At 42.0% G+C, this 21,820-nt stretch overlaps 1 protein-coding gene across 4 annotated transcripts in view; it reads left to right on the forward strand.

The window, feature by feature from the left end:
• FGF12 (fibroblast growth factor 12) overlaps positions 1 to 21,820 on the forward strand; it is a 560,417-nt gene that overhangs the window by 276,128 nt on the left and 262,469 nt on the right. Inside the window, exon 1 of one of the 4 annotated variants that reach the window (XM_019463518.2) lies at positions 17,516 to 19,769. The exons of the other annotated variants lie outside the window; for them this stretch is intronic. Within the exon in view, the coding sequence (XP_019319063.1) occupies positions 19,571 to 19,769 (199 nt within the window). The 5' untranslated portion in view covers positions 17,516 to 19,570. Of the gene's footprint in view, positions 1 to 17,515; positions 19,770 to 21,820 lie in introns of those variants that run through there. 4 annotated transcript variants of the gene reach the window in all.

Here is a 21,820-nt window from a genome sequence, read left to right on the forward strand (position 1 = left end):
TTAGTTTTTTTATTCCCATTTCTAAGGTGATTACCAGACTAAAAGTAATTAACCTAAGGTTCTATAACTATTTAAAGAATTTAAATTTAAAATCAGGATTCTGATTATAAGTCAAACTCTCTCTTATTCCTGAGACATTTGCTTCTTTTGAATCCTAATACTTCTTATGTAAGTGTTTCTCTTTCAAATAAAGCTAAAGATAAAAGTAAATGTGTATACTGTCTTTCCAGCTCTTAATATAATTACTGGGGTGTTACCATCTTTCCTTTGTATTACACTTTTTATCTTCCACAATTCTCAAATAATTTAGGATGTTAACAAGGAATATTACTATGTATTCCATCCTATGAAATGGGATCATCTCAGGGGTAAAATGGAATATCCATTTGAGTAGCTACAAAGATCTCTAAATTTGAAGTCTAATATATTTTCAGTTGTCTTAGTCCATTTGCGATGATATAACACGAATACCATAGCTCATAACTGGGTAGCTTATAAAGAATAAAAATTTACTTCTTACAGTTCTGGAGACTGAGAAGTCCAAATTCAAGGTGCCAGCACATTAAATGTCTGGTGAGCGCCTGGTGTCTGATTCATAGTGGTGCCTTCTAACTATAACCTCATGTGGCAGAAGGAAGGAATTAGGAAGCCCTCTGGTGTGTCTTTTAGAATCAGCACCCAAAGTCCCCACCCCCAAACACCATCACATTGGGCATTAGGTTTCAACATACCAATTTTGGCGGGGACACAAACTTTCAGACCATGGCACCTCTGTAGCTTCCTGACTTATCTTTTATTTTATGTTTTTATTTGTTCACTTTCAGATGAACAAAGAAGAGAATCTATTGCTTTTTCCTCAGAAGAAGATATTTTCCAAACAGACTATGGAGGGTACCAGTCTACCACGTTCTTTTATAGACGAGACGTTTATAGAAAGATGTCTTTCTTTTATAGACGAGAGGACTGGGCCCCAGAAAGGGGAAGAAAAGCCCAGGGTCTTAGGGCAGGTTAATGATAGAAGCCATACTAAATCCTGTGTCTTTTTCATATGTGACTTTGGAAAAGCCTGCGATGTTTTTACCTGCTTTTACACTTATGTGGCCACCAAGACGTTTCAATAACATTTGGTGAGAGTATGTGTAACATGTTCAAACTTAGTCTCTTAGAGCTTTGTCTCATGTGCTTTTTTTTTTTTAAGTTCCAAACGCACTGCACGTTTGTACCTTAATGACACCCTCTGGCTCCAAAGCCCTGTCTCATGTGCTTTTTATGCTAATTTATATCCATGTAAGAAAGTAGTAAGACACTTCCATCCTCATATCATTTCTACATATTGAATTTTAGTTTAATGTGATTTAATTTTAATGTAATGAATTGAATCTGATCACCACTAATTCTCTTGTATCACATTTATCCCAATTGCTTTTGTTAAAAGATGCAATAGTATAGAACTTTATTAGTTAAACTGTACTGCAGTCACTTTTAAAGACTTTTCACAGCTTTCTGCTGCTTTGAAGATGAGGCACAAATTCCATAGCAATATATTCTGTTCTCCAGCAATGTGTCGCTGAACTTTCTTTAGAAACTGATTTCTACAATATGTCTCCACATATCTGAATCTTTGAACCCAATGAACTACCAACCAACACTCTTCAAGTGCTGTTCATTCAGTTATCATTCTGTTTGGTCAGTTTAGTTTTGTTTTTTTTTTTAATGTCTATTCATTTTTGAAAGGCAGAAGAGAGACAGAGCACAAGCAGGGGTGGGGTGGAGAGAGAAAGGGACACAGAATCCGAAACAGGCTCCAGGCTGTGAGCTGTCAGCACAGAGCCCCACGCGGGGCTCGAACTCACAGACTGTGAGATCATGACCTGAGCCAAAGTCAGACACTTAACTGCTGAGCCACCCAGGTGCCCCTGATCAGTTAAGTTTTGTTAATCATGAGTTTGGCACATGAGCTCTAATAGTGCACAGGATACACTGGGTCCCTGGGCTAGAGGACTTTACAGCCTAACGTAATTGTGATGTTAGACACCTTCATGCTTTTCTCTTTTCTCTGTTTGGAAGGCCTTTTTTGGCCCCCTTTCTGGGAGGCCACATCCCACTTATCCTTGAGTGGGAATTTCTCCCATTATTCTTCCTGACAAAACCTTGAAGGTCTCTTCCAGTTGGGAAGAGTGGGGTTCATCTCAGCACAGAGTTTGCCTCTCATTGGTACGTGTTTCATTCTGTCAGCACATAGGATGCCCGATTTCATCCAGTAGACAGTAAGTTCTCTGAGGGAATAAACAATGTTTTATTTTCTCTGTGTCTCCCACATGCTGAGCAGTTTGGCTTGTGGTTAAATGCCCAGTGACTGAGGGACGGAGGGATGGATAAAATGTGTGGTAGAAAAAAATAGAGATAGAGGTGCAGATAGATGTAGAAAGAAATAAAAATACATACTTTGGTACTCCTACCAAATCTTCACATTGGCAACAGTTCACATTTCAGCCCTTCCCTAGTGCTCTCCTCACCTTAGCATTGAAAGTTACATATACAGGAGCCGCCAGGTGGCTTAGTTGGTTGAACGTCCAACTTTGGGTCAGGTCATGATCTCAAGGTTCATGGGTTTGAGCCCTGTGTCCGGCTCTGCTGACAGCTCAGAGCCTGAAGCCTGCTTTGGATTCTGTGTCTCCCTCTCTCTCTGCCCCTCCCCCACTCATTCTCTCTCTGTCTCTTTCTCTCTCTCTCACTCTCATAAGTAAATGAACATTATAAAATGTTTTGTTTTAAATGATTTTGATTTGGGGCACCTGGGTGGCTCAGTGGGTTAAGGGTCTGACTTTGGCTCAGGTCATGATCTCACGGTTTGTGGGTTTGAGCCCCATGTCAGGCACTCTGTGCTGACAGCTCAGAGCCTGGAGCCTGCTTTGGATTTTGTGTCTCCCTCTCTCTCTGCACCTCCCCCACTCACGCTCATGCTCTGTCTCTCTCTCTCTCAAAAGTAAATAAATATTAAATTTTTTTTTAAAGTTACACATATAGGAGTCTCCCGGTTGGCTCAGTCAGTGAGCGTCCAACTTTGGGTCAGGTCATGATCTCATGGTTCGTGGGTTCGAGCCCCACATCGGCTCTGTGCTGACAACTCAGAACCTGGAGCCTGCTTCGGATTCTGTGTCTCCCTCTCTCTCTGCCCATCCCCTGCTTGTGTTCTCTCTCTCTTTCAAAAATAAGTAAATAAACATTTCAAAAAAATTACATATACATAAATTTATACACAAAATAGACACACAAATATATAAATACACACACACACACACACACACACACACACACACACACATAGGCACATACACTGGAAGTGACCTGTTATAGAGAACAAAGACAGCCATTTACAGGCTCTCCTGACATGTGAGTCAAATTACGTATGTCTAAGACATAGGCAAATTCATGTCTTCACCGATTTCCCCTAAGCTATCGTTGTTTTTAAAGAAGACTTGCAGGCTAATGAACGCTCCAACAATGATTTGCAAATTTTGCATTTAATCTAATCTTTGACTCCAAAGAAGGACAAGGGGTGAACTAATTAAGGACGTTACTTATGTGACTATCAGATGCTACAGCATCCAATACATATATTAAAGGCAGTGCCTGCCATGAAATTACCTGGCAGAGGAGATCCTGAGGCAAGGTTAGTGTCCTGCCTTTCAGCTCACATGTGTTCTTGGCATGTGCTGCACCAGGTGTTTTGTAAGCAGTACTACCTGGGGAAGAAAATTCTCATTAGCATCACAAAGAATTCTGCATTTTGATGATACTTGTAGAATTACGAAGAGTACCATAAGTCTTTTATCCTATGCAGTAAACCAGTAAGAGAATTCCTATGGTGCTAAGGAATCCTGTTTTGTTTGAAAAATAGAACTTGGATGAAGAGGATGAGAGGAAGTGGGTGGTAAGACCACAGAGAAGAAAATTCCTACATTATATGCTAATTGGGGGCTAATGGGGGAAACTGTTAGCACTCCTTATTGAAGATTTTATAAATCTTTTGATCTTACCCAACAGGTAAGTTTAAATAGGGGGAGGGTCTGGAAAGTTCCAAAGAAGGAAATAAAGAATTTCAAAGTAAGATCACAAGTGGAGCGCAAATGCCTTCATTAATTGTGAATATAACCGTGGCCCACACCCTCAGCAGCCCAATCTCTACATATGCCTATGTAAATCAGGCATATGATAATAATAATAATTAACTTACTGAGTAGTTGTGAGGATTGAGTGGAAGTATGATATACATATCTCTTTTTATTTGCTTGTCTTTTTTAAAAGAAACCTAAAATCTGTTCTTCAGGTGAAAAATTAAATCTTCTACTGGGGAGACCATTGATCTTAGAATCGGGAAGCCTGAACTGGATTTCAGGCTAAGCCTTCAGTAGCTATGTGACCTAAGCTATGCTACGTCTTTCTCAGTCTTCAATTTCATAATCTTTCAAATGAGGTCATTGGTCTGGATGATTCTTAGGGTCCCTTCCATTCCAGTTCTTATGTTCAGTGATTGTATATAAATCTTTGTAATGAAAGTCTACTATTTTCATGTTCCAAATGGTCTTAAGGGACAAAAGGTTAAGCTGTTTGCCTGGGCTCTCTCAGTAAGCTAACAGCAGTTACGCATTAAAATGCAAACCCCCAGAATTTAGTGACTTGATAACTGCGTTAAGTTGCTTTTTTAGATACATATTTATATAGTGGCTCCCTAAGACTGAATACTCTGAAAAGAAAATCAGAGGTCGGTATTTTATGGATACTGCCAGTAGAATTCTTTTAAGTCTTACACTATTTTACTGGCTCTAGAAGAATTGGTTAGCGAAGCCATACACACTTTAATTACACAGATTATGCAACAGGGGGCTCTCCAACAAAGAAGAAAATTAGCAAGACACACATTTAGGCCTGATTCTGCTCCGAAAGCAGAGTCAGTCTTGCTCACAATTTTCAAGGCAGTAGAAGTGAGATGCTGTGCTATTATAAGGCTCAGCTAGGAGTATAAACTGAGGGGGGATGTCAGTATTGAGGATTACTTTCTGATTGCAGGACAGCAGTGTGATATTTGATGGTTAGTGCTCTGCCCACAAAGGCAGCCATACCACAAATCATGGTAAGGCATTCTGAGCAAGCTCAGACCTGCCAGCATCCTCTGTGGTGAATTTTTGGACTGAGCAATAACGGAAGGATAGAGAGAGAAAGCTTTGCTCCATGGATGAGAGCTCCACGTGAGAGCTAGAAAGGGTGAATAGAACCAACGTGGTTGAGTGGAGAGGACATCCCTTTAGAAGGCAACAGATTTAAGTAAGCCCTGCTTTTTTCACTAATAGCTATCACCTTGACTACTTGAATTTACTCATCTTTCAATGTTTTCTGTAATCTAGAATAATAATCATATCTATCATGCTTATCCCACAGGATAATTGTGAGGATTGAATGCTTGAAAAACACTTAAATCGTAAGACGGGATATGACTTTTTCTCAAGCAGATCGCTCAGTTCATACATATCTTTAGCTATTTAGAAGAAGAAAGCATGGGCCTGCTTCCAACCTTTCCTACTTGAGAGCATTTTTCATATCACGCTTGCCTGCCCTGCCAAGTACCTCTTTCCTTTTCCTATGGGACAATAAAGAAGAACAGCCACAACCAACACCATCACCAGTAAGTCACCCCTTCCTTCTCCCTCACCACCGCCAGCACCACATATCTGGGAGGGGACCAATCTGTTAGTAAGAGGCTGGATCCAGACTTTCTGTGTTCAAATCCTGGCCATTCTCTTTACTGGTGGTATAACCTTAGCTGAGTTGCTTAACTTTTTTTGTTCCTCTGTTTCCTTGTTGATAATAGTAATACCCATATCGTGGGGTTGTTATGAAATTAAGTAATTGATCCATATAAAATGCTCAGACTTAGCACTCAAAAAGTATTTGCTTTCATTATCATTGCCTTTATCCAGAGTTATAGAGAGGTGCTTTGTGGTAAAAGATAACTGGTCAGGTTTAGTTCTTCTGGAGACTGAGCATGGTTGCGGGATGAAGGATAGCCAATCACTCTTTTTATTTTAGTTAACCACCCTGAAGTTACTTAGGAAGATAAAGGGAATATCCTAGTTTGCTTCTTATGACTAATATGATGTGGTGAGCACTATAATTAGAGCCACAGAATTTTAGAGAGAGAAGGGAACTCAATAATCAGCTTGTTAATCTCATTCTAAGAATGGGAAAATAGGTACATAGAGAGGAGGAATAATTTGTTCAAGGTTCCATATTGAGTAAACAGCATGAGAATGAGATTTCAGGTCAGACTAGGAGTAAGCCTATTAGAACATACTGCTTCTGTTGACTCTCATCACTGTAGAATTCTCTTTCTTTTTTTTTCTGAATGATTGCAAATGTGCTTATTAAAAGCCATCTAAAATTTCTGGATCTATATAGACATGGCATACAAGGAAGAAAAAAAAACAACCTATGAAGTCCAACTGTGATGAAAATAGCTTTATTTTGTTTTGTGCCATCCTCACAAGTAACAGAACACTTCATCATTTCTCATTATTCCTCCACTTCCACCCACTCAGAGACAGAGGGACCAAGTTTGAACCCAAATTGGGAGAATTTGGCAGCTTCAGAGAGTATCATTGGATTGGGGTCATTTATTATCATCACAGTCTTTGCTACAGGTACTAGTATACTTTTCTTTTCAAGTAAGTGGCCACATTGAAAATACCTGGTACTTTAGATTATATACTATTTTTCTTGTTGCTTAGAATCCCTAAAATTAAATGTCACTCCTGGTTCCAGGACCCTTCCAAAAGTAATCTTCCATTAGAAGATTCAAAACATGATGATCATCTGCTATTCTTTTTAAAATTTCTCATCTTAAGATGAGTACACTGATATACAGAGGTTAAACGACCTTTCTGTGGTCACATAATTCTCTTCTCAAAAACGTCACCTAGCAGGACTCATGCTTACTCCCAAATTTTGAAGATAATACTGTGTGTGCAGTAAGTTAAAAATTGCCAAATCAGGCAACAAGATGGCTGCCTTTCAAAATCCCTAATGTCACATATATGACAACTGTCGATCCACCATCTACAATCTCTCCATCTTCCTTCTTGTGTTTTGGAACATTGAATTGAGAAATCATTTTGTAAGAATTTTCTCAGTTTATACTAAGTTTTCTCAAATTAGTTTTGAGTTTTCCAGAGTTGTGATTCTCCTTTTTCTTTCTAAAAAATGAAATCAAAGATACTATATTAAAAGCTGTGAATGTGTACATAGATTTAAATATGTCTTTCTTTCCACCATAAATTGAATCTTCAGATTTTTCTATGATTACTGATAGTAGAAATGGTAGATCTTGTAGCAGACAATGGCAACGGAGGCCAGTGTAACTATTTGCTTTCCATATTCTTCATTATGAGCCTAAAAGTTTACCCACAAAAGACCTTCTGTGCAGGGAATCTTACTAGAGTTCCTAATACTATTCTTTGCCTCCTAATCATTTCCCTTTGGCTCTCTGTTCACCTTTAAGCTATTAGCTTTTGGTTCCTTTAAAGTCTCTTGACTCACATTGGATCTTTCCTACACAGGAATCCAGAAGGACCGGTGACCGTCCTCTACGGAAGCCACTATCATTTTGACTAACACTCTAGGGGCTTTGACACTAACCTTTCCTGGGAAGCTTTCTTCACCTGCATTTTAATAGGCTCATGTTTTCTTTTCCTCACTGTAGAACAGTATACCTCATTGGAACATGATCATTTAACCTCTCAAGTGTTCATTAAGAAGCACCCCCCTTTATCGGCTATGTCCTATTAACATCATATAAAATAAATGTTAGCCCTATGCTTTCTTCATATGGCTATCTTGATATTCTTTCCCTGTCTCCTTGGATCTTACATTGCTCCTTTCTCCATTCTACCATCATTTTTTTTTTTCACTAGCAATCAGTGTTACCATTCATTCATCCTTACCTTTTCACTTTCTTAAAAGAAAGATTTGCCAAGTTTTGCCTTGGATGCAGCCTGTAGTGGTTTTGGTTCATTCTCTACCCCGGTAATACCAACTGTAACCATTTTATAGAAAGTGCATCTCAGCTCTTGAGTCCTCCTTCTGTGGTATTGCTCTTGACCTGAATGCCTCTGATGATGGGAAGCTCACGTCCCCATTTTGTGAAGCCATCTGTTTCAGGGCTGGTCTGCACTTTTTTATATACAACTGCTTAACTGAATCCAAGTTTGCCTCTGGATGCACAGGATACCTCTTTCTTTTTTTCCAAGAACTCTTTTAGATGCTTGAAGATAGACATCATTTTCCTCATCGTTTCTTTCCCTGGCTCTCGTTATTAAACTAGTGCCTCAAATGAGGCCATGAACATCAGGAAACAAATAGTCTGGATGCTTCTGACTTAGATTCTGAGTGGCCTTATTTCATGGGTTATCTTAACTTTTTTAACACTTCAAGAATATAAATGGTTTCCTTATTAATTCATAGTGTGGATTCATCATCTAAAAACAGTCATGAAGGGAGCCTTGGATTTGGAGTCAGCTAAACTCGATTTCAATTCTTGACTGGACCCATACTTCAGACAATTATTTAACCTTTTTGACCTTTAGTGTTCTCATCATACATGTGGATAATAATGTTGACCTTACAAGATTACCATGAGGATTAAGTAATATAACCTGTATTGTGCCCAGCACTGTGCCTGGTGCATTACAGATGCCTGATAAATTTTAGTTTCCCTTCTCTTTCCTATACTGTTCTTCCTTTCCTTCAAATATTTTTAATCTATACCTTGAACATAGTTTTCATTTGATATTTTTGGAGGGTTCAAACTAAAAGGCATAAGATTTGCCTGAAATTAATAAGGACTCTGTAAGAAAAACCTAATGATTGCTTGACTAAATGAAAAGACTTTACCAAAGGGCAGTGTATAATAGAGGAAATCACAACATGAAGAGTAATTTGCAACTAACATCCAGATAACTTGATATGATTCACTCTCTGGAGCCCACAGCTCCAGACCAGTATTTAGGAGCCCCTATGAGATTGTATTCCTGTATGGCCTGATTCTATTTGGTAGGACATGTCTTCTTTTGAGAGTCAGAACAACCTTAAGCCTGGATGGATTTCTCAAAATCCAGGGACAGGAGAAAAAGGCATACCTTCTTCCTGGAGCTTTAAATGCAACTTCTTAGGCGCAGGGTTTTGTTTGTTTCTTTGTTTGTTTGTTGTTTTTTAATCTGATACCTGAAACTATGACTTTCTACTAACTTTGGAGAGTAACCCTTCCCCTCAGGAGAATGGTGTGAGTTTCCCCTAGGATTTTATCAAGATAACATCATCAGAAAACAGTAGTTCAATGTCTGTCCTATATATACAAAGGGTATAAGGGAAATATATTTCCAGAATAAGACCATGCGTTTTCTACTATAGTTATCAGACATTTGTTTCTTTTTATTATTATTATAGTTACTACTTAAATGATGCTATCAGAGACTCAAGGCAATATCACTATTAATAAAAGTATCCCTCAGGTTTTCTCTAAGGTAAAATTTTAGACTATTTTTATTTATCCTGAACATTTATTATTTTCAAGTTAAAATTAAATCAGCACGCAATTCAGAGTATCTCCTCTAGTCAAAGTACTAGCTCTTTACAAGAACAGAAAATGTAAATCATGATTCCCTCTCCCAAATTCTTTTCCTATTTTTTAAAAAAAAATGTTTATTTATTTTCAGAGAGAGGAAAGGAGAAAGAGCAGGTGTGCAAGCATGCACAAATGCAGTGAGGGGCAGAGAGAGAGGGAGAGAGAGAATCCCAAGCAGGCTCTGCACTGAGCCCAGAGTCTGGTGCAGGGCTAGACAGCATGAGCCTGTGAGATTGTGACCTGAGCCAAGATCATGACCTGAACGAAGATCAAGAGTCGGGCGCTTAACCAACTGAGCTACCCAGGTGCACCCCAAATTCTGTTTCTAATCTATATAGAATATACTTGGAATATTTTTGAATAATGAAGTCCAGTTATTTTAGCATGAAGTCAACATTCAGTCCCTGACTTTTGTCCTCAGCAAATGATAAATGCATCCAGTTACTTGTCTTTTAAAGGCCAGTTATGGCTATTTCCTTGTCTCTTTTTAGAGATGAGAGAAAGAACTGTCAAAATGAGAAAGGAATCTGTTTTCCTTTATTGCATTCTTAGCATATTAAATTAACCAGAGACAACATTCTAACTTACTTTTAAAGAAGTCTCTTTTCTTATGGTTTCTAGCTGATTGCAATATTTATAAATTATCTAGAATAGGTAATGACTGCTAATGACCTCATGAGATCTCTGCTATCTAACACTAGAATTTGAATACAAGTATCTTGTCCAAAACATTACAAAAATATTGCTCCTTCTTGTTTTAAATACTGTTTAAAAAATCCTTAGACAATAATCTTATCCTTTTCTATGTAGCTTAATACTGAAATGAATATTTACATCTATCTATCTATCTATCTATCTATCTATCTATCTATCTATCATCTATCTATACTGGCTTACATTTCATGGACACACAGTCATGTATACCAGTGGCCCCTTGATTTTATGTTGCATATGCTGGAGCAGTGTGAAAAATTAGGCACAGGGGATAGTTTTATGTGAAAAATATTTTTAAGTGAATGACTAAGAATTTTACTAAATTCTTTCATTTACTACTCTGGAATTCTTGAACATTTTCTTGTTTGCCTTCCCAGTATTCTGAAAGGAAGCTTGCTAAATATTTTTTAATTTTTTGAGTAATTTTTCTTATCCTAAAATGTGAATTTAGAAAATTTTGATGAAAGATGCTGTATTTTCATCCATCCTTCCATCTACTCATTGACTCATCCATTTAGTCACTCATTTATTCATTTGCTCATTCATATTTTTCTTAGTTTTAAAACTTAGTGCTATTTTTTCAACATATCGTTTTAACTAATCTAGGTCCTATTTAGTAGTCATATTATAGGCAAATAAACTTAGGTTTAGGCAGGCTAAGTAACTTCATGAAAAGACAAATTATTTACTCTAAATTACATACTCTTTCTACTTTACATTTTATTTTTAGAGAATTCTAAAAACTTAGGACAGGAAATGACCTTACTGGTCACCTTGTCCAAACTCTCATTTGATCCCCTGACAGTTTTCCCTAACCACTGTGTATATTTCAGTTATTTCCAATAAAATCGTACTCAATATCAAACACCCATGAGCACAGGACCAGTGGGATGTTTCACTAATCATTATTTCAGAGCACCCAGGGCTAAGTGCATACAGTGGACAAAAATATGAATTTGTTACAATTTTCATAATGCAGTTTGAGTGTCAGTCATGTGCTGAGTGCTATATGTGACTGCTACTTCAACAAGATCCATTCCTTGAAATTTTTGAATCTAAAATTAGAAATGAGAGCAACGAGGATGGTCCATGAAGACAGCCGCTCAGTAAAGATGGCTGGCTGACAGCATGGATATTAAGATTATCAAGGCATTTTAAGATCATTTTGATCATATTCTGAGAGTTTAAAAGTTGACTACTTATTTTACCTGATGTCTATGGTCTCTTTTTTCTTTCTTGTTATATTCCTTCTTTTCTGTGAGTGAGTGAGTGTGTGTGTGTGTGTGTGTGTGTGTGTGTGTGTGTGTGTGAAAGAGACAGAAAGGGAGAGAGAGAGAGAGACAAAATGAGACAAAATGAGACCAAATGAGACACAATGAGAGAAGGAGAACAGAACGAAAACTATAGACCTAATTATGGGGGATGGGAGTGCTCAGCACAGGAATCTAGGTACCATGTTCCCTCTTAGGCTATCAAATTTTAATAGATGGACTGAATTTAGGCAGATAACTGTAAAGGGTATTGATAAAGAAAAATGATCAACTTGGAAATGTGGAAGCTACCCCTGAGTTAGCTGAGTTTGTTTCTTGAGATAAGAATAAATGTTTTATTTTTTACTTAAGATGGATAGATGGATGATTAATTACTTCATTGATGAATTTATCCCAGAATTTATTGAGCATCTGCCATATACTAAATACTCTTTTAAGCAGTGGAGATAGGAAAGTAAGCAAAACAATCTCCCTCTCCTTATGGGTTTTATATTCTAATGGGATCTTCTAGCTACATTTCTTTCTAGAAGGAAGAGATCACTGTCACTGTATCAGTGACAGTGGAAATTAAGAAGGGGCTAAAACAATGATGAGTCAATGGAAGCAGGCTTTCTAACATCCTCAATCCAGCTAGGAAGGAAAATAACCAAGTGCCAACCATGAGGTTCAAGCCAAACTAATGAATACTTTTTAGGAATAAGAATGGAAGGAAAGTAAATTTATCCTCTTATAAATTTCTCCAATTCCTATTTTTATTTAGTTTTCCTGTAGTTTCTTATGAAGCTCAACTTGAATTACTGAGCAAAGGAGGAGGTCACACTCTCAGACTGAAGGGTATCCTTTCATGGCCAAGGGAGGGAACATCACCGCCACCCCCCCCCCCCCCCCCCCCCCCCCCCCCGCCTCCCGCCTTAGCTCCCCAGGCCAGAGAGAAATACAAGCTGTGGAAAGAGAAGATTTGGGACACTTGAGTCCTTTCCCTTCCAATATTGAATGATCTCTTGAAGGTCATTTATGAGATGTGAAACCCTGCTAGTGAGTACTAGAGATTGATGGATGAAAGGACATTTAACATTCCCATTTTTTTTCTGTGATCTTAGTTAGGACATGAGAGACACTGAGATCAGAAGGCCTAGATTAAACTCCTAGATCTTCACTCATCTGTTGCGTGACCTTGGGGGAATTTCATCACTTATTTGAGTCTTAGTTTGTCTGTAAAACTGGGTTATTATTATCACCTTAACTCTTTGCTGAAAGTTATTGGGAGTCTCACTGAGATAATACATGGGAAGATGATTTCTAAACAGTAAATGAGTATCAAAATGCAAAGGATATTCACATTCTTGTTTTGTTAATTTTATTACATGATTATAATTATGCATGGTATCATGTTTTTATTGACATCCAGTACAACACAGAGGATAAAAGGGAAGCTCTGGAAATAAATTTCATGGGTTGCATTTGAACTTTACCAGATCTTAACTGGGTGACCTTGATTAAGCAACCGAACCTCTTTATGCCCCAGATTCTTCGTTTATAAAATGAGGATAAAGACAGAACCTACCTCATAGAGTTGTTATAAGGATCCAATGTGTCAATATTTGCAGTGCACTTAGAACTGTGCAGGGTGCTTAGCATTCGTTCATATTAGTTGTATCTTATATTTCTTATCAAAACAGACATTCTTCAAAACACTGACAGTTTCTCTACTTCGGCAATAAGGATACCACTCTTACTCTATATCATAGAGAACAGTTAAATCGATTGTCTTTCATATTTTGAGAAATGACCAAAACCAGACAAACATATAACATGTAGAAATTCGATTGAACTATTGAATAAAGAACCACAAATAAATTTGATGTGTACAGGAATTCGCACGTTCTTAGAAAATAATTGTTTATATTGCAACCTATCTTTACCAACATCTGACAGAGAAAAGCAAAAGGAAATGGAAGTACAGCTACCTCATGGAATAAAATTCATGGAGAAATTCTTCTGCCCGTCAAGCTTGCTGTGTCAGAGCCCAGTGAGCTCATATTCACCAAGCTTTGAGTCAGGGGCCTGATCTCAGAGCAGAATGATGTATGAGCAGAATTACATTTCTTTGTGTTCCTAACAGACAAGGACATTGACAATATTCCACTAATGAAAATTTTGTTTGCCATTACAATGTCAAGGTTAATCATTCATTTCAAGTAGATCCAGCCTTTGTTAAATACATTATGTCCAGGAGTGAATGATGATGTGTATGAATCACAAGGTATGTTTTTCTGTTTTGGGAAGTATGGGTTTTAGGGCAGGGACTTGATTTAAATGGATATTTTAATGACAGCATGCTCATTCTAATACTTTACATTATTATCACATCCTTGAGCCTTGTGGCAGCCCACTTAGATAGATATTGCTAGTGTCATGGTCACTGACCTGTTTTGCAGATGTGGTTGAGAGAGATTGAATAACTTGGCTAGTAGTATCCAGCTAATAGGTGATTAAAAGTCAAATATGATCATGATCACATGTATTGTAAGCTTGTTGAGGACAGGGAGAATGTAGAGGGGTACAGGGTTCCCCTTGGTAACTGAAACAGAGCCTTGATGATACTCTGTGCTCAGACAAGTTTTCAAGTGAATGACTACGATAGTCCTAACAGTTTGATATGGGAATTAGAAGGCTTGGCCTGTGAATAAGAGAAAGCCTTCTTAACGTTCTGTGTTTTTTTTCCTTTTAAAACATGGAGATGATTAAGACTGTCCATGTTTTATTTGCTTGAGTGGAGATCAGAAGTATAAATACAACTCTATAATTATTCTTTCCATTTATATTGGCAACTTTCTCCAAAGTAATTAAAACTTCTTCCACCTATGATGTCATCAGAATTATAAAGGGAAATTCTCCAGTTGTTCAAAGAAAGATAGCATAATATCAAGGTATTGATATCTCTGAGATATTGCCCTCTAAAAAATCTGATTGTTTTGCCTAAATCATCAGTAGACTGATTAAATCTCATTCCTGCCACCCAAATACTTCCTTCCATGGAGGAAGATTTCTGACATTTCATGGCCCAGCTAGGAAAGTTATGAATTTCTAGATATCAAAAAACTAACTTAAGTATTGCTTCCGGGCTAAACCGCTGTATACCTTGGTCCTAGATATCTTCTCAAAGGTCCCCATACTTATGTCTTCCTCTCATTGGGGAAATGGAGTAAATAAAGTAAACAATGTTCGGGATGACTTATAGGGCTAAGCAGCTAAAAAGCACTTTGACAACAGCTGCAGAACTGCAAGAAGAAAAGTAGAGTCTTTGTTGTTTAATGGACTCGAAAACACCATATTCTTTTAATAGAGATCTAAGACAGGAATAGTGTCACTCTCAGAGAGCTCACATGTGTTGTTTTTATTTTGTTCCTTAAATGCCTGACTTGATGCTGGCATGTCAGGACAAAGAGGAGAACTTCAAACAAGTGTTGTCTGCTTTTTCATCTCTTGCCAATCACCCTCTTCTATCCTGTACTACTACATTGTTTACCTTCTGCATCAAAGCATCTTAATTTCTCATAAACTTACAGAAAAAAAAAACCCAACACTACTCAATGATTAGAGAACACACATCCTCATCCCTGGCTTTTGGGTGGGGGAGGGTAGCACAGGACTGCAATCCTAGAGAAAGTACTAGATTTGGAGAGTTTTTTTTTAATTTTTAATATTTATTTATTTTTGAGAGACAGACAGAGAGCAAGAGCAGGGGAGGGGTGGGGGGGGGACACAGAATCTGAAGCAGGCTCCAGGCTCTGAGCTGTCAGCACAGAGCCTCACATGGGGCTTAAACCCACAAGCCATGAGATCATGACCTGAGCTGAAGTCCGACACTCAACCAACTGAGCCACCCATAGATTTGGAGAGTCTGGAGTTATTTCTTCCTTCTAGTATTACCTATACTGTGTGTGTGTGTGTGTGTGTGTGTGTGTGAATAAAACTCTCAAACTTTGGCACATGAAAAATTTGTTAGAAACTCAATTCCTGGCCTCTACTCAGAGATTTCTGCTTCATGTTCTGAGAAACCATCAGGGATCTGCATTTGAAAAAAAGCATCTCAAAAGGATATCATGCATTTTCTTAAAAAAAAAATAAACAGTCATCATCTCTTTCACTCATTTGGCATTTTCCAGTTTTCAAAATGCTTGCGCACACATATTCAGTTCTGTGAGGTAGATGGGAATGATTATTCCCATTTTGAGGATAAGAAACTCCAAGTTTAGCTATGATTTCTTCAGGGCCTCACTACACACCCCTCTCTTTCCCATCTCCCTATAGTCCTCACCTAAGCTGACCTTTTCCTTTTTGGGTGCTGAGCTGCAGAAAGCAAGGAGCCCCCAAACAGCCAGTACTATCCGTGCCTGCCTTCTTCCAGAATGAGACAAATCTTCTGGTGGCCAAGGAAGGAAAATGATTTTATCTGTGAATTGTGAACATTTCCTTAATTGATGGTGTTACCAATGATTTTAAGAATTCCACTAATCCTATCCAGTTTTGAAAAATGTATTGAGTTCACTTTTGGAGAATAGGGGTGTGTGTGTGTGTGTGTGTGTGTGTGTGTGTGTGTGTGTTTCTCCTGTCTTGTTTTGTATTGTTAGAATCCCAAGTTCACTGTCCTTATTCGTATTGAACTGCCACAGGGGATTGTGTTCTGTATTGACAACTGGGATTCCCGCCTCTCAGGGGGCCTTGTCTATTTGATCCTCTTCCTAGCTGTCTTCACCATAAACTCCTCTGCCTGTGTTCTTCCCAGCAGCAGCATGGAATATCCAGACCCCCAGACACAGCAGGGTTGTTTGATACAGTGCTCAGTCCTAAATAGTCTTACAGGCCTCAATGCTTCTCATTGCCTAAGTGAATTTCTGCTAGGTTTGCACCCACATCTAGAGAGTTCTTGGGACCTGTCCTCTGGAACATTTTCAGTAGCTTCCAGGGCCTGCCTGTTCCTTGTCCTCTGTTAGGATGTTTTGAAGATGCACTTGTTTCTGTTGGAAATCTTCTGGCACTCCCCTTGGTGCTTAGTGGGCAGACTGAAGGGGAAGGATTGGATTAGGGATATTTGAAGATGAGTTGAAGAGAGATTGTAAGTAAAACTAATAGCCACCTCCAGACCTTAGCAAGAGTAGAAGGTGATTACTCCCTCACGTTTCCAAAATCTTTCATGCTGTTATTTCATCTTGGGTGACAAGATCATCTCTGCTGAGTTTTCCCTAACATCTATCTGCCCTCACAAGCATCCTGGAGACCTGACTGCTCTCCAAAGCTGGTTTTTGACTGCCCTTGTCCACAGTTGCCCTCTCACCCCTCCTGTATTCTCTTCTCTGTACTTGCTGCTCACTTGATCCAACCTCATTTTTAAAGGATGGAACCTGCTTTGCAGCTTTCTGGATAGAACCAAGAAAACTGGGTTTCAAGGATGTAGAAGCACTTTATTCCAAAATGAGCTGAAGGTGGGGCCCAACATGAGGGCCCAAAAGGCCATTGTTACTTTGTCTGGTGTCCACTGCCCTCCCTCCTAAACAGAGAATTCTATGTGTTCCAGCTTATGGAAGAGAGGGTGTACTGCTTTCTCTCACTTCCTCCTCCCCTAACCCCTTGTTTGTGTATTCAGGGTCCTTTAACGGGCCGGTGGTTGTGTTTTCTCTTGGGGGAGGGATGGGACAGAACAGACCGGAGCTGCAGTTCCTTCACTCTGCCTCTGAGAATTTCTCATCCAAACCTCAATCACGTAGGATTGCGTAGAGAGGAGAAAAGGGGAGAGACAGAAGACAGAGAAGGGGGAGAGGGGTGACGGGAGGGAGGAAGGAGAAGAGTCTGGGAGCAGAGGGCGCCTGGGAGGGGAGGAGGACCCGCGCGCGCCGCGCTTCCCCGCGCTCCGGGAGCCCGGCCCCCGGCCCGGCCCCACCGGGGCGTTCGCGAGCCCTCGGGCGGGTGGGCGAGCAGTGCAGGAGGTACTCCGGCAGCAGCCAGTTCTTCGTCCCACCCTCCGTCTCCGCGGCCGTGTCCCCGCCTGGAGTTTTCCTGCGGAGCTAGCGCTCCAGCAGAGCGAACCGGCTGGGCGGCGGCAGCGGCGGCGCCCGGGAGTCAGTGAGGCTCGGCGCGCCCCAAGCCTCAGCCCATGAATGGGACTCCGCCCTGAGCGCCCCCTCTGGGGCCTGGGGAGGCGGCGGCGCGGCGGCTGGGGGAGCCCCGCTAGCCCGCGGCTCTGAGCGGCCACCCGCGCAGCAAGTTGGGCGAGTTGGCGGCAGCCCGCACCTGCTCCCTGGCCCCGGCCCCAGAGTCTGCGTCCGGCCCCGGGGGCGCGCTCGACCGCCTCCCGCCGTCGCCCCGGACGGCCTAGGGGCCCCGCCTGTGCTCCCGGCGCCAGACCATGGTGGGCAGCTCCGGCCGGGAGCCGCAGCCGCTTCGAGCCGACGTCGCCCGCAGCCAGCCCCCGCCCCGCCCGAGCCGACGCGCGGGGGTTCGCAGCGCGCCGGTCACTTCCTTCCTCGGCCGGGATGGGCTGCGCGGGAGCGAGTGATCGGCCTCGCGTCCGGCGGGTAATCCCCATCTGATCTGCTGCCTACGAGCTGCGGACGGCCGGGCCGCGCGAGCCTGGGGGGCCCGGGCACCGCGGCGATGACCTGATCCCGAGCCCGCCAGGGCGCCCCCTCCTTCCCTCTTCCCTCGCTCCCTCTGAGCCTGTGCAGAGACCGGCTCGGTGCGGCGGCCCCGGGCGGACCATGGCGGGGAGCTCCAGTTAAGGCGTGTGGGCGCCGAGCTGGAGAGGACACCTTCGGCATCGCTGCCTTTTGAGGGGGCTTATTTAAACTACTGAGTCATTCCAGATTTAGGATTCCCTAAATAATCACCAACTGTGCCCGTCTTGTGCCAGAAAGCGAGCAGAAAGAGAAAGAGCGCCCGCTCTTGGGACCCCGCGCATCCCGGCGCTCGCCTCTCGCGGGTTTCTCCCCGAGGGGTGCCTGGCCCTCGAGGATCTCCCTCCCTCCGTCCCTCCCTCTATCCCCGTCCCTCCTTCCCTCCCCCTCCCTCGCCTCCCGCTCTCTTCGCAGCGCTGCTGGCGGGGAGTCGCGCGCGCCGCAGCTGGAAACAGCTGCCCCCGCCCCGCGCCCCTACCCCGACTCCGGCTCACGGCTCCCACTTCGCGCCTCTCGGAATTCCAGAACTCCGGCGGCCGGCCCCTGGAGAACCGCAGCCGGGCGCGATGCATTCCGTAGACCTCACCCAGCCGGGACGGACCTCCTAATCTCCAGAACTGCGGGCCGCAGGGAGTTAAATTGCTGCCTTCCTCTCCTTCTCTCTGGCGGTTGGTGGCTTGTTTTCTAAAGGAACGTTTTATTCACTTTTTAGTATTTTCTACCGGGGGCACGCTACCCGCTTCGGTCCAGACTCTGCTTTGTAAACGGGTTTTATATGTATGTATGTGTAGATATACTTTGGACACCTTACAACGCTTGCGCCTCTCCAACGGGGGCACGGCTTGTTGTTTTGGACATCCTTCTTCCCCTTCCATTTGGTACTCTGAACGCAGTGTGACCAAACTCCCCACGGCCCCTCGGACGCGGATCGCCTTGGGGTGCAAGTTTGGGGTGCAAGAGTCTAGTTAACTGGAAGGCCTGGGACCGCCCCGCCCCCGCTGCCAGCGGTTGGGGAAGTTTACATCTGGATTCTCACACATTTTGTCGCCACTGCCCAGACTCTGACTAACCTTGTGGGCGTCGGGTTTTCGGTACTGCAGCCTCCTCAAATATTAGCACTGCCTCCCCGCGCCTGCCCTGTCCCTCCAGGCCGCCGAGGTCCTGCCCTCGCCCCGGTGGAGCGCGATCCCGAGGGCGCAGTGGAGCCCGGGGCCTGGGGCCCACGCTGAGCAGCTATGGCTGCGGCGATAGCCAGCTCCTTGATCCGGCAGAAGCGACAGGCGAGGGAGTCCAACAGCGACCGGGTGTCGGCCTCCAAGCGCCGCTCCAGCCCCAGCAAAGACGGGCGCTCCCTGTGCGAAAGGCACGTCCTCGGGGTATTCAGCAAAGTGCGCTTCTGCAGCGGCCGCAAGAGGCCCGTGAGGCGGAGACCAGGTCAGTAGAAGCCCAAGCAGTGGGCTCCCCAGAGCTGACACCCTACTCCCCTCTTTGCAGAGCACCTGGGGGCACCCACGGAAGGGAACCAGGATCTTCCTGTGCCATTCTGGCCCCCCTGCTCCCCTAATTTCCAGACGTCTCTTTTTCAATCACCCTCTATCAGTTAATAGCTTCTTGTCCCATATTCAGGAAAACACTTTATATCTTGAAGAAACCACGGTTTGACTAGGAGGAAAGCTATATGTGTGGATGCTCCTGGTCCCATATAGCCTGTCGAATTCTTGAGGGCAGCGACCATCTCATTCATTCATATTCCTCTCTCTCTCTCTCTCATCCATCCATGAATCGAGTGCTGACACTGCCTGCTGAGGACCTACATATAAATAAACCTTCTTCCCTATATCTCCCATAACATTTAGCATAGTTCTGGACACAGACACTTAGACACCAGATGAACTTAAATTTATTCTTTTTCTAACTCTTCCTCCAGCAACACATGATATTGCATCTTTCAGACATTCCAATCAGTTCTCACCTCCCCACTTTCCCATATGCCCTTTCACTTCCTTTCACACAGACCTTTTTCTTATTCTCTTCCTCTGGCTACTCTCCTAGTTTCTCAGGGTTCTACTCATTAACTTTCCTGCCCTATTGTGCCCACCCTTTGTACACTCACAATTTCTTTTGGGACATTAAGGAAATAACATAGTATCTGCAGTTTGGCCTAAGGTAGTGTGAAGAAAACTTTAGACTTATCAGAGATTTTCTTATTAAGGCCTTTCTGAAGTTGATTCCCTTTGTCCCTAAACTCAAATGGTTGGTCTTTGATGGATCTTTATTATCAAAGGGAAATTGGATACCTTGATTTTCCAGGTGCTTACTCCCAGCTTAAACCAGGCCAGTTTGAGACAACAAATGCAGAATTGCCCAGATCTGTGCTTCCACCAGACTTTGTGGATCCTCAGGGTGTGGCCCGCTCTGTCATTTGCAATCCGCAGATACTCTCCCCTTATTGTGGACAACTGAAAAAAATTGTGGTCTAGAACGAAAGCTTGCTCTGTGATCAGTTGACTGGTTTAGGGTAGCATCTTTGCAACTCTGACGGTGATGTTTTCCTGGGTTCCAGAAATGAAACCCATGGGCTAGGGTCACGGGGGTGAGGAAGACATTTGGAAAGTCTGGACAGTGAGGCTCAGAATTAGTTTGGAAATTCAGGATCCAGTCTTGTGAAGAAGCCATCTCGTTTTCATTTCTCCTATGGATTTGCATGGCATGATTCACTCCACAGTGGACTCCTTTTCTTATTCTGTGATATTGATAAAATAGTAAATTTCAGGAGTAAACAAAACGATTGTGATCCTAAGGCGAGCACTACTAAAATCTCTGTTGTTTTACATACCATTAATATAGACTGTGAATGTCATAAACTGAAGATTTATATGAAAACAGAGTTCTATATTTATAGAGTATATAATTCATATTAGGGGAAAACAAAATCATTTGTATTGTGCAATGATCATTTGGGGGTTGTCTTCTCTGAGGGCTAATATGGTCTACAAGGAAATTCAAGTCTCTGAATTCAATTTGACTCTTACAGTTCAGTCTTTGAAGTACATTCTCGTACTCTAGTTGGGATAAATGAATGATGCTTGTGAATAGATCCTACTCAGCCTCCTCAGTTCTAAATGAGGCAGTAAAAATGATAGGTGGATGATATTTGTGAATGGATAAGCTAAACTCACCTGATCCTTGTGGAAGTTGATTTGGAGATGAACAATTTGCATGGCTGAATTTTTACGTGGGGGAAATTGCTTCCTGTGGCCCTTTCCTTGGCATCTCATTAGAAAATAGAATATGAGGGAATTGCTGAGTTTATTGTTTTCTTTAGTGTTTATTTAATCCGCTTCTCTTTCTCATTTACTTAGTGTATGTCTTGGCAGAGAGGATCCTGGCTGGTGACTTCCTTTAGCTAAAGTCTCACAGTAATAATCTGGCAGAGAGATGACAGGCCCAGTTAAGACATGCCCAGTGCAAGGCCCACATGCATG

Source organism: Panthera pardus, unplaced genomic scaffold, assembly GCF_024362965.1.
Source record: "Panthera pardus isolate Hobbes unplaced genomic scaffold, ASM2436296v1 HiC_scaffold_16, whole genome shotgun sequence".
NCBI classification, from domain to species: domain Eukaryota; kingdom Metazoa; phylum Chordata; class Mammalia; order Carnivora; family Felidae; genus Panthera; species Panthera pardus.